General features: G+C 37.9%; 1 protein-coding gene across 2 annotated transcripts in view; it reads right to left on the reverse strand.

The window, feature by feature from the left end:
* Positions 1 to 4,855: 4,855 nt before the first annotated feature.
* Positions 4,856 to 13,058, reverse strand: part of ZNF148 (zinc finger protein 148) — a 38,389-nt gene continuing 30,186 nt past the window's right edge. For both annotated transcript variants that reach the window (XM_027461042.3, XM_027461041.3), the window contains one exon: positions 4,856 to 12,830. In XM_027461042.3, coding sequence (XP_027316843.2) covers positions 11,235 to 12,830 — 1,596 coding nt within the window. In that variant the 3' untranslated portion in view covers positions 4,856 to 11,234. The remainder of the gene's footprint in view (positions 12,831 to 13,058) is intronic.

Here is a 13,058-nt window from a genome sequence, read left to right on the forward strand (position 1 = left end):
AATAAACTTCACGATTTAACTAGTCGCATGATTTAACCAGTCGCTCTACATACCAGCCCTAGACCAACAGTTAAACAGAGCTCTGTACACGAAGAGCCAGGGTTTTTCTGTTGGAGTGCAAACCTTGCTTTTAAATTGCATTTTACCTAATGTCATTCAGAGCGCACATACAGCAGTTATTGGCACAGTATCCAGGCACCACCACAAACGACGTTCTTGTTTCAGCTCCTTAAAACAGAACTTCGGGCAGCACAGGACGGCTGACAGAGGGCTCACACTGCCAGAGCATTTTGCCACGGCTGACATCAGAGGGACTCCTGCTCCCGTCGCGGCTCCCTTCCAGAAGCTGCCGCATCCAAAAGTCCACTTGCGGGTTCGACTAGCTGACCGACTGCTCTGTAAGCTAACAAATACAGCCTTGAAGAAATGAAAATCCCTGAAAATCCTCCCTTCCAACTAGAGGTTTGGAGACAGATCACTTTGGCACATTGCTTACTTTGCACTTGCTTTTCCTTCTTTTGGAGCTGTAGTGTTCTTAGGCTGTCCGTAATTAGCCTTATCATAAAGAAGCTTTCAGGAACTAGCAAAGCAAATGCATGTCTTGAGAGCAAACTCACAGGTCATCCTTTCAGCTTCTGATGGCATCCTCTGCGTTGTTCTCACACACTACTCCATGGCAAAGATTACCTTGCAACCACGTGGACGTATCCCCAGCGGCTGTTATTTTATCATCTCCCACCACCTAGTTTATCTTTTGACAAGACGGGTATCTCTTTGATAAGAACAAGGAAGTGCTGCTACCAAAGAGCCTCCCTAGTATTAAAATAATACGTTTTGAACAGTTGTTATTTGTATCAAAGCACGGAAATATTTTTAATTGCAGTGCAAAAATAGCGATTCCTCTTGGTTCCACTTAGGCCAGACTCCTGCTTTGGTCTAACAGAACGGCTGCCTCTCTGAAATGGCACTAATTATTGCATCCAGCCAGGAAAAAAATACAGATATATACAGAAATAGAAGTGAAAACCACCGTGTTCAGTGGCCCAGCTTGCTGTGCCAGCATACCTCTCTGGGGCAATGCCGTGGAGAAAGTACTGCCTCCTCCAAACACAGGCAGCTACGTCCAATCTGTGCGCTGCCAGCACGCCGACCTAAGCCAGAAGGTGCCAGCACAATGTTTGATTTGGGACTAGGCAGCCGGATTTCCAGGAGGGAGGCTTGCAAGGTGCAGCTGCTGGGCAGACAAAAGCCTCCGTGCTACCAGAAGGCAGCAGTGTTCAGTCACCACGCAGAAACCTTCGGCTCTCCCGTGTCAGGCAGGCGGAACTGCCCGAAGTGACTCCAAGCACAAAAACACAGCTTCTTGTGCACCCAGCGAACATCCAGAAGTACAAATAATGGAGGAAGGAACCGGATCCCGTGCTCTTTTGCATGACACGCAGGGCTGCTGACACAGCTAACAGCAACTTAGCTGGCCAGGCTGCAGATCGCCACCACCACCCCACAGTGGCACCTCAAAAGATGGCAGACACCTCACCTAATTGTCATGTTTTAATTTCTGCCAGCGACTCGTGTCCACGAGACTGCCTTTGAAATTCAAAAGCTAGAGCAGATGCTGCAGTAGGGACGTTGTGGACCCGAAGCTCAGCCTGACGTGGAAGGGCGCTGAGGAGGAGGCAGCTTACCTGAGTGACCGCTGCAGGACTGCTTGCAGGACTTCAGGGAGGACAACACATATGGGCTCCGTTTTAACCCCCTGTGACCGAGTACGGCTCCAGTAGAAAGCTTGTTTCTTTGCACTTCATATCTTGACAGCTAAAGCAGACAAAAGAGCATACAATATTCTAGATGAAACTGCCCTCTGTTGATGTGGCAGGTGCAACGCACAGGATAACCAACAAACTGGACACTTCCACCCCGTCTCCCTAAACCAACCACCTCCAAATCTCTGCTGTTGTGAACTGCCTGCTGTCCTACTTGGAGCTACAAAACAGATTATCCTGTGCGGTACAAGGAAAAATAAAGCTACATGGGTTATTTTTCTCATTCAACACAAAACGTAGGTCCTGGCAATTCTTTCCAGCATCAAAACATTTTAAAATCTAATTATGACAGTCAAAAAGCAGAAACTATCAGTTCTGATTCCTTATTCTCACCACATAATTGAAACAAATAAAAATCATTGTGACTAATGTAAGCAAAACTAACAAAAACAAAGACAAGCAGGGTGGCTGAGTAAGCAGACGCTACTTACTAAGGTATATTGCATAATTCACCCACAATTTAAGACTATTGAACATAAAACAAAACTAATAACTATACTAGATGGATGTCAACATACAACATTAAGTTCTTTATAGGTTATTTTGAAAACAATACCAGAACACGCATACTGGAATAATACTGAAACAAAGTCATATAAAATAATACTGCTGTACTCATTCCATGTCTCAGACATATGCAAAGGGACTACAAGGCAGCAAGGATTATAGCCTGACACAACTAACAGGGGCTGGACTAAGGGCAGCCCTACTAAGGCCAATTTCAGATAGTTCCTGCAGAAATGTCTGTGCTGATTTCATGTATTTCTGGCTGTGTGCTCCTTCATCTGTTAGAGTTACCACCCTGCTGGCTGAGGCATTAAAGCAAATCTCAGGAGCGCTCTTTCTCTGCTGCGATGCGAATTCAGTCACCTTGGCTTAAACGGCCTCAGAAGTGGCTTAGGCCAGACAAAAAACTCCTCACCCGCAATCTGTGCTGCCCAGAGGAGGTTCCCTGAGGTTCCTGCTGAAAGTCACCCCTCTGCGGGCTCCAGGACCAGTGCTGTAACAGACCGGAGGGGATCTAAACCAACACAGCTGTTTCTGCAGTGATCATCTGATCATGGCTCAAGTTTGAACACAATTTAACTCTTTTTTTTTTTTCTCTTTAAAAGGTGATGTGCAAGTTTTAACATTGTCCAACATAAAACTTGTTCTTACACAAAGTAAAATCCAGACAGCCATGTATTTCACAAAAATCAAATCTTTATCAGAAATGACCTTACCCAAAGGTTCAAATGATACCTTTAACACTTGAATAAATAGAGGTAAGGAAAACTAAATGACCAGTAATTAATGCTAAGGGGCACATTTCTGGTTTTGTAAGTGCATAAATGCTATCATCAGTATTTCTCACATATTTGCTTCAATGGTACAAAAATACACTGCATGTTAAATAGGTTGTATACTACACAGACTACAAAATGATGTAGCGCACACATGGCGTATTTGTATCCAGTAGGCAATAAAGTTAAATAAAATTCACCTTTCTTACAACTGAGATTAAGACAGACAAAGTCCTGATCCTCATTTACACGAGGAGTTGCTGGCACTGTGTAGTAATGCCTCTCTGGGGACAAAAGAAGCACAAGAGGCAAGCTAGCCTAACGCTACGTGGTTCTGTGCAAGTGACTCCACTGCTACCATCATGCAAAGTCCGGGATTAAAATTAAGGTCAGATATGAGGTTTAACCAAATGTGGCAAGATGGAGATCCACAGAGGAAGGAAACCCAAATAAATTTGGTACATCTCAAATCGAGTACTTAAATATTTAATCGTTGAAAGCATCCACTTCAGTGCTTACACAGCGACATGTATCCTCACATGCCTTCATCGGTCTCGTTAAGAAAGATCTGAAATCATCTAACATGAAAAATACTGCTAAGTCTATTCATAAAACAGTATTCTATATTTTTATTTTTCAAACAGCAAGTGACCACATTTAAAATGCATCATTTGCAAATATAAATTATCAAACTATTAGTTTAATTAAAAATAAAGCAAAAACATAACTTCCCTTAGTATCACAATACATAGGAGGGTATTATGAACCCCAAATGACTAAGTTAATCATAAGAAAACAGTAATGTCAAAAGTGATGGAACTCATTAAGTCACTGAATGAATAAATCAATCCTAATAATACAATACCATTCACCATGATTATGTAAAAAAGCAATCTTTCATTGTATTATACAGATAAAACAATCCAATCCTTCATGCCACGTTTTGTAAACCATGATATAAATTACACTCACAGTCAAAGGAACAGATAGAATAACTCCCAAAATATTTTTAAGTTGCTTTTAGGGCAGAAATAAAGGCAGAAATAGAATCATTTAAAATATATCAAGTTTAACCAAAAAATTCATTTGGTCAAGCCTGCTATCCAAATAGTTTTGTTTCCTGCAAAACTATTGTCTTTCTGAATTATGAAATTTATATGTTTCTTTTACATATTAAATGTCAGATGTTGAGCTACATTAAATCCTTTTATACCTTGTATCATTTTTGCCATGAGACCCAAGCATCTTTCACGTACGTACACACACACACACGCAGACACACACACATTTTATCAGGGAATTCCTCATTTCACAGGTATAAAGACAGACTCCTGTACTGATTTCTGTCAGAAACATAAGGAATATACAACTTTCACACTCTTCAGGTTCCTACAAAACCATCTCTTATTTATGTACATACTTTTACTGACGGAACTCAGGTTACGATCTTTTGCCTAATAATAAAGGGACGGAATAGATGTTGTAGGATAAAGAAATATTGTATAGTTATTAATATAAACCTATTATCCTAAATTTATCCATACGGATTTTTTTTTAATAGTTGAAATACAAAGAAGGCATATGGACTTCAGCAAAATAACACTATATCAGAAAATGCACTGTAACAGTGTTCCACTATATATATCATCAGGTTTTTCATAACACAATTTCTTCTGTACACTAGATTTTGTATTAATTTCTGTCTTCAAATTCATCGTGTTTCCAGATCCAATTCAGCACTACATAGTATGCCTTCAAAAGAAAAGGAGGTCACTTGCTTTATTGAATATTCCAAGTTGCCTTCCAGACAGCATTAAAAGAAAGACAAGACTACACAGACAAAGTCCAGTATAATTCATTTCTGACAATGAAAATTTCAACCCCTCATACTGTTGCAAAATTCCTCCTACTGAAATGCTTTACTACAATAATAATAAAAAGCATACATTACATATAAAAGATACCAGTGTACTAAAAGTGACAGAAGTGGACTAGCAAATCCTTCAAAGCACATATTATATAAATGACTAGCATTTAAAAACATTTTTTTTTTCTATAAAATGTAGGTCATATACATTTATAAATTGGGGATGGGGGGGTTCTAAAGCAGTGATGACTGTGTTCAAATAGTTTCGCTGCTCTGTACAGTCTAATACCTATTCAATTCAAACTATAAGTTTGATGTTGATTTATCAGAATAAACTCATCTTGTAGCTCATAATTTGAAAAATATGCAACTCAAATGAACGTGTGACTTGTAAGTTCACTGCTTATCTGCATATGAAATACAAAGAGAGCTACTCCTTTCTACTGGAGGCCCAAGTCTCATCAGTTCAATATCAGGACTTAAAGACTCCAAATTTAAGTAGAGGACTTGTCAGGAATCAGCACAGAAGCAGAATAGTATCTCTCATCCTTTAGAGACACAGCTATTCAACTTTTGCAGTCTTCCTCCTCTTGCAGAAGTGCAGCCAAGCCATTCATTTCTTACTCAAAGTGTGCACGGATGAAGCCATAGATCTAAAGACTGTCCCCTCTGTGTCTGAAATTGTGCTGTGTAAACAATGTTATATACTCCAGCAGGAGGACATTTGAATTTATTTATAAAAAATGATTAAGAATATTCATTAACTCAAGGCTAATAACTCCCAAAGGTATTTTTGGAACTTATCCTTATGCTACTTGTAAAGTTAGCACTGTCATGTATTATTGCTTACAAACAGTACAACATCGTATGCCTTCTAACAGAGCGGTACTGTGTTCAGTTCGTTTGTATTTACAACAGGGTTTTTTCTTTCTTCTTTAAACAAGCTATAAAAAACATTACATACTTTACAGACAATACAAATTTCCACATTGGTACTCAATTCAAACAAATGGAATGCATAACAATAATAAACATCATAAAGGAAGACTGACATAAGTCCTTGATTGTCAAGACACATTTATATTTATATATAAACTCTAACTGTGCAGAATCAAAGATTCAATCATAGGTACATCCTTATTTGATAAATCATATTTACAGCATGATATTGCATAAAAAAATAAAATAATGTTGTTTACACAATATTACCTTTCCATCCATTGGATTAAGGAAAGCAAGAAACAGCTCTTAGAAATGTTGCTTGCCTCAGTTTGTGTTTCCTACCAAAAGGTACAATTTTAAAAAGGAAACATAAGGTTCTTTAGCAGAGTAGAGCAAAAGCGACTATAAATGTATTTCCCTGACACAAAGCAATTTAAAATTGAACAAAGGTTTAAATTTTAACTTAACGACATTTCCTTTCATTAGAAGTAATACTTTTTAGTACTTGCCCTTTGCAAAGTGAGTTTTAGCTAAATGCATCACATGCCTAACATAAACATGCATTACTGCAAGTTGCATGAACTTTCAAAGTTACAAGGCTTCATCTCAGGAGAACATTTAAAACTAGGGACGTGTAACATCATTAGCTTGCTTCGGTACCAACCATGTAATTTGAAAGTTCACATGTATACTGGTACCGATGGCGTATTTCTGCCTAATAAAACTTCCAAACGTATTCCCAGGAGTATTAGGATTTTCCCTGCAATTTGTAATGGTATTAAAACAAACAAACAAAGAAGAATAAAATTCAAAGCTCTCAAAAACCAAGAAAATTTAGTTAGCAAATATGCATACATAAAGTAATCCAATGCTGCAAAATGCAGAGCGAATTCATCCAAATATTCTGGTTCATTTCAAATAGTTACTACATATGATACAAACACCATAAAAATAGTCTGAACAAGCATGGAATATAATGTATATGTCCAGGTGGAAAGTTTCCATAGGAGAACATGAATACTTTAGAATAAACTCCAAAAGTTACAGTAGAACCCCAATAATTCGCAGCAGTGACTTAGAAACCCTTCACAAATGACAATTTTGAGAAGAGCGAAGAAGCAGGCAATGAAAGCAAGGATGTCACGTCACAAAAGGTACTTTGTTCATTTATTTTGACAACTGTAATTTAGTTTTCAGTGTTCATTGTACCTCCCAGTATACTGATATGTACAGTATACTCGGGTGAAGCAGTACAGTGCTACTGAGACGAGACCTCGCTCCAGTACTTTTTGGAACGTTGCAGAGAGGTGGGGACAGACCATGGGGGATGTATAAACTGATCGGATTAGCAGTCAGCGAATTAGCAAGATTTTACTGTACTTCTCAATCAACAATGAAAAGCTCCCTTCACGCAAAAAAACTGACAAGTACGATATAAAAATAATGCAAGTGTTAATTCATGTGAAGAGTTTGTTGTCCTATTTTCGTCCTCAAACACCTTTTTCCTAAAGACATACTAGGAGACACAAGATCATAAAACATAATTCCTTTATCATCCAATTTAAATTATGCTGTTATTTGTAAACCAACATACAGGGATACACATTGTTAATCCTTCTCCCTAGACCTTGTCGTTTATGGTTAATTCATTCTCAAATCAAAAGCAGAAAACGTAACTGGTTATTAGTATACCATCACAAGCTGATTCCTTCATTGTCTGTTACATTAATGGTAAAACATACCAAAGGACTCATGCTAAAAGGGACACTGTCAAGTAATTTAGGTCCAAAATATGGCCTATTAGTATGTGTCTATATATATAGACATATATGTATATATATAGTTTGATAGTAAACATTATGAATTTCCTCTTTTTTTTTTTTTTTCCTTTTTTGAAATCATCATCGCTCTATCACTAGGAGATAGCCACAAAAAATTCCATTGTGCACACACACACGGTGCCTGCATGACCTTTAAGAAAGAACCTGTATTGTTAGCTCTGTGCAATATAAATGCTAACCCCAAACTCATGCTGACCGACTGAACAATATCAGTACAAGAACAGAACAGAAAACCAAAGAATTATTTTTTTTTTTCCCCGGCTCTTTTGGACATACATGGAAAACTAACAAAAACAAACACTGACCAGGTCAAAACAGAGAATGTGCATCTGTAGCAGATTAGAAGCAGCAAAATAAGAGCAGTAGAAAATGTTATTAAATAATGTAATTATTAAAAAAGCAAGAGCTTTTCACACAGAGAAACCTTCCAGAACTACATATAGAGTTTTTCCAGAATAAAAGGCCATGTACTCAGGAAATTATAGCAGTATTTTTGGTTAGCTCCTCCATCACAGAAAGCTTCAAGCATCAGCGGATCAAGTATTCACACCACCTCTTTAATTGTGCATGTGCGAGAATCCTACAAGATAGTCCCTGTGGGCTAGGCTGGGACTTCACAATCTGTCCTAAGGCACAGAGGATAGCTGTAATGGCTCAGCAGCAGACTAGAGAATGAACTGCGACATAAGGAGTAATCTTTTCTCCAACGATTCCAGGGAAGAGCAAGTTCCTTCCCTCCATACAAGAGCTTACTCATGTACCCAAGCAGCAATCCATAAGTGTGAAGATGGCATGGAGCGAGAATTACTCCCTCCTACTCCTCAATCACTTTTTCACAGCAGAGGATCAATGCAATAACTATTTTTTTTCTTTAAATAAAGCTGAATCGATCTGCTTAGGGAGAAGCAGGCTTTATATTCCTTTTACCTCTCTGTTGGAACAGACTAGTACAGTAATAATCCTGCTTTTTTTTTTTCTTTTTCTTCTTTTGGCATTTGCTGCTTGTTATATTTAACAAATAGTACTATTAATGGTCACCTACTTGCAACAACAGGGCACTAGAACAAAGATGTCGACACAGTATTATTATTCAGGCAGCACAAGCTAAGATGTCATGGAAATGAAACAATGAAAACGAAACATGCGTAACAAGAGGTGGCTTCCTGGGGAATAGGGGCCATATTTATTGTGTCTATGCAAAGTAGAACGGAAAGTCAAAAAACCCAAACTGATCATAAAGGAAGAAAAACAGAGACATGGAACAAATTGAAAATATTCTTTCAAATAAATTTCTTTACATGTATCATTAATAATCCAGAAGGAATTAACTATTCTCCCTTGATGCTCAATTCTTAACTCTGGGCCAGATATTCAGACCAAATTACTGGTAAGTGGTAACATGCAGAAACACCTTCCTTATATCATATCCACAGGGTCAATGAATCACAACATAATCTGTTTCCTTATACAAAAGTACTAAGTGAGAAGTTTACATAAATTGTATTTCCTGTCCACATATGAAGCAAGCTGTGGGTTACAAACAGGCCTTCTCCCTGAACTGTACCAAGCAAAGTTAGTGCTTTAAGAGCGAGACCATAAGGGAAACGAGAGAGAGGGAAATCGGCTTCCTAGTAATAAAAGTCAAGAAAAATGTTGCTACTGTTTTGGGAAGAGGTGGGGACTCTCGTGTGTCCTGCTCAAGTCCCTTTAAAAGACAGCGTATATCTTAGCCCCTTGAGGTGCAGCCTTTTCTCGCAGCTGATGGCTTCATCTGAGAAATATCAGCTAGCAATAGTGCTGTAAAAGAATGTATGCAATCCTATAAAAAATACATATACATACATACATATATATATACACACACACACACACGTGTGTTGTGTGTGAGTGCGTTTTTCCCTGGTTAATCAGCCTACATTAGGCTTAAACTGCCTTAAACTACCAGACAGTGTCCCTTTAGGGAAGGTGCAATATAATGAACATACAGTTCAAAAATCTGTAAATTGTTAACTTAAACTACACAATAGTTATGCTACTCAAATCTTACCACCTTAAAATGCACACAGAACTACTTATCGTACCATACTGCATACATCAAGACAAAGTACTATTCAAAAAAACATATTCATGGTACAGGGATAAACTTTGTAGTTTATTTATATTGTGAAATGCAATGAAAACTTCTGATCACTCATCTATGCTGAAAAGAAATCCTTTCCACTAACATTATCCAATGGTTTTGGTTGGCAAAATTGTAATGACTTTCACCAAGCAAACTCGAAAAAGACATATGGAATCTGAATGCCCACTTCTTCAGCTTTTGGGGATACTTTGATAAATTTAATGAGCTGAATTGTCAAAATTCTAGACAAAGAATTAAAACAGTTTTTACAGAAGCTCAGAATAATTGATTTCAATGTATGCTGAAAGTAATCGTTGGAGTTGTATGAGATGAAAATGATGCAACCATATCAAACCTAAAAATCTAGAATGGTTTTATTTTTTGAGAAATCAAATCTATCAAATAAACTAAGTGCTCTATGTTAATCATTGTGAACATGTAGGGTAAGGTACAATTAAACTTTGAAATCTTGGAACACACCGTTCGTGTAAGCATTACGTAATTGGGAATGTCATCTACAGAGTATTTTAACTAAAACTTCAAAATCTTGGTATCTGCATATGAAAAAGTCATTAAAAAGTTACATCTAGATTCAGCTGTACAAAGAAATACACATTACTTCAGGAATGAAGTAAAGGCATTAGCAGTTATGTATTTTGCTTAAAAAAGTGTTTAAACAATTTTAAATTAATTAGACTTTTAAATAGTAGAGTTAGTCTACCAGAATTTTTGTTGTTTTTTTTTTTTCCTCCAAACAACTTGGGTAATGCAAAGCAGAAACATAGGGCATATGGTCTAAAATTATTTTTTAAGAGAGTTGGAAGAAAGATTATTTTCCTAGAAAATGCCATCTTTTAAAGCCTTATTTACTTGACTTTGAAACTTATAGTTTATTCTGTGTGTTTAATACATGTTGATTCCCTGCTGAAGAGCAATGACTACACTGACAAGCTTAAAAATGACAATATGAATAGTATCAGACAATAAACTGTCCTCCCAAAGCATACAAGGAAACCAGTAAGGAAGCAATCATGGGGGAAAGTCTTACCTGGAGATTTTGTTTATTTTAATTTTCATAGAAGGTAAAATAATTACTGGATTCAAACAAGTGAATAATAACCTGCCTTTGATAGGGGCAACAACATCAGGCAGACCAATGACTGGTGACTAACCATTTAAAAAAAAAAAAAAAAAAGGAAAGAAAAGAAAAAGAAAGCAGTTATTGGTCTTGCTAATATCAGCTTACTTTTGTTTTAACATAGCGCTCTTAAAAGCTGTACAGAACTCCATCTTATACAGAGCAACCCCCTTTTGACAAATGTGTTCTAAAGTGCCAGTATTATTTACAAAGATTTCTTAGCCAAAAGTCTGGCCTGTTGTGGCATCAGGTGAAGAAGTCATCCCAGCTCTGGTATCATTTACATTCACCAAGGGAAATTCTGGGAAATCAGCACTTGTCCCTGGTCCCCGAAGGTTCACCTGTCCATTGGCAGTGCTAAACTGAGATGATATTCCAGCTCTTGCCCCATGGTACTGAGCTCTGAAGGGCTGCTCAAAGGAGCTAATTTGATATGCTTGATGAACAGGCTGTGCCTCTGCTTTCTTCTGAGAAGTTACTTGATCCAAGAAGTCCTGGGTAGAGGAGGAAGAAGAATGATTTGCCTCATCACCTGAAAAGGGAAAAGGGTGCTGCGAATCACCAACCATTAGTCCAAAATGAGACTTGTCTGGAGTTGTTCTTAATGGAGAGTTCATTCCCGATCGAAAGCTATTGACGGGGATAGACGTGTAGACCTGCTTCTCTATGGAAGGAAATGCTGGCTGGGTTGTAAGAGTCTGGTTATCAGTCACAAAATTAAGGCTCGGGTTGTTCAAATAGGCATCATTTTGGCTAGTTCTGTCCAAAGCTTGTTGTAAAAACTTTGAATATTCCTGTAACATACTAGCTTTATCTGATGAGGAAGCCTGAGAGCTTGTTCCAACTGTCTCAGATTGGGTGACCTCAGACACTTCAGACGAATTGATTGATATACTGGAGGTCACCTCAGTGTCAGCCACACTGAAGGATATCTCATGCTGTCCGTTAGCCTTGTGTGAATAATGATCTAACAGAGTTTGCAGTACCTCGTCTGGAATGACATTTTTGTCATGGCTACCTTTAATTTCAACATTCAGTGCCTGTGTGTCTAATATGGAGGCTGTAGCAGTTTCATCAATGACGCTTGCCACAGCCGCCTGCGTAACCGAAGGCTGAGATGCTATGGTACTTACATTCAAGGCATATTCTCTACTGTTGTTACTAGCTGCATGTAGATACCTTTTTTTCTTTAAAAACTGCATTGCATCATCGTAGTTAGTGCTGCTGTGTACAGGTTTACTGGGCCCTTCTTGTAATGTGTCAACTTGATCAATGTCAGCATTACCTTCAGAGTCCAGTAAACTCTGTTTGTCCACAAGATCAAAGGCATACTTTGAAACCTTGCTGTCTTCATATGTAGATAAAGGTGAAATGGTTTGACTTTGCTCAAGTGGCTGTTTCAGACTCCTTTTGCTGTTAACTTTTTTGAGAACAAGCTTGGGTGGGTGTATTTCTCCAGAATTTGCTTCTTCTAAGTGCGTCCCGCTGACAGAAGAATGGGGCATCTCAACAGCATATTCCGCTACCATATATTCATCTTTTACTTTTGTACTAGCAGAGTACAAAGGCAAGTAGTCATTTTTGTCCTTCTTCTGTTCGGATTTATCTATACCGTCCTTATCTCCAGATTTTGTTTTCTCTGTTTTCTGCCTTTTCTTCTTTGGCAAGGAGCTGTCTTTCATAGGCGTAGAGAAACCAGAATCTTCCTCCGATGGCAAAAAGCCAACTTTGGTGGCACTTCTGTTCGGTTTCTTGTCACGGTTCTCATGGCACATACGTTTATGTTTCAGCACACGATCAGTTCTGGAGAAATACTGCAGAATACACATATATATTTAATTAGAGAAAAAAAAAACATTAACACTAAGAAAGGAAACTAATTCTAGCAAATTTACTTGACAGTCTGTCCACTTTACTGACTCCTAATGATAGCGTATATCAATAAAATCAACTGCAGACAGCTGCGACTCCTGTGCATACAGACAGCTCACTGTAACTGAAAAAAAAACAAACACGATTCTTTTATATGTTTATTTGTATAT

This window comes from Anas platyrhynchos, chromosome 7 (assembly GCF_047663525.1).
Source record: "Anas platyrhynchos isolate ZD024472 breed Pekin duck chromosome 7, IASCAAS_PekinDuck_T2T, whole genome shotgun sequence".
NCBI lineage: Eukaryota > Metazoa > Chordata > Aves > Anseriformes > Anatidae > Anas > Anas platyrhynchos.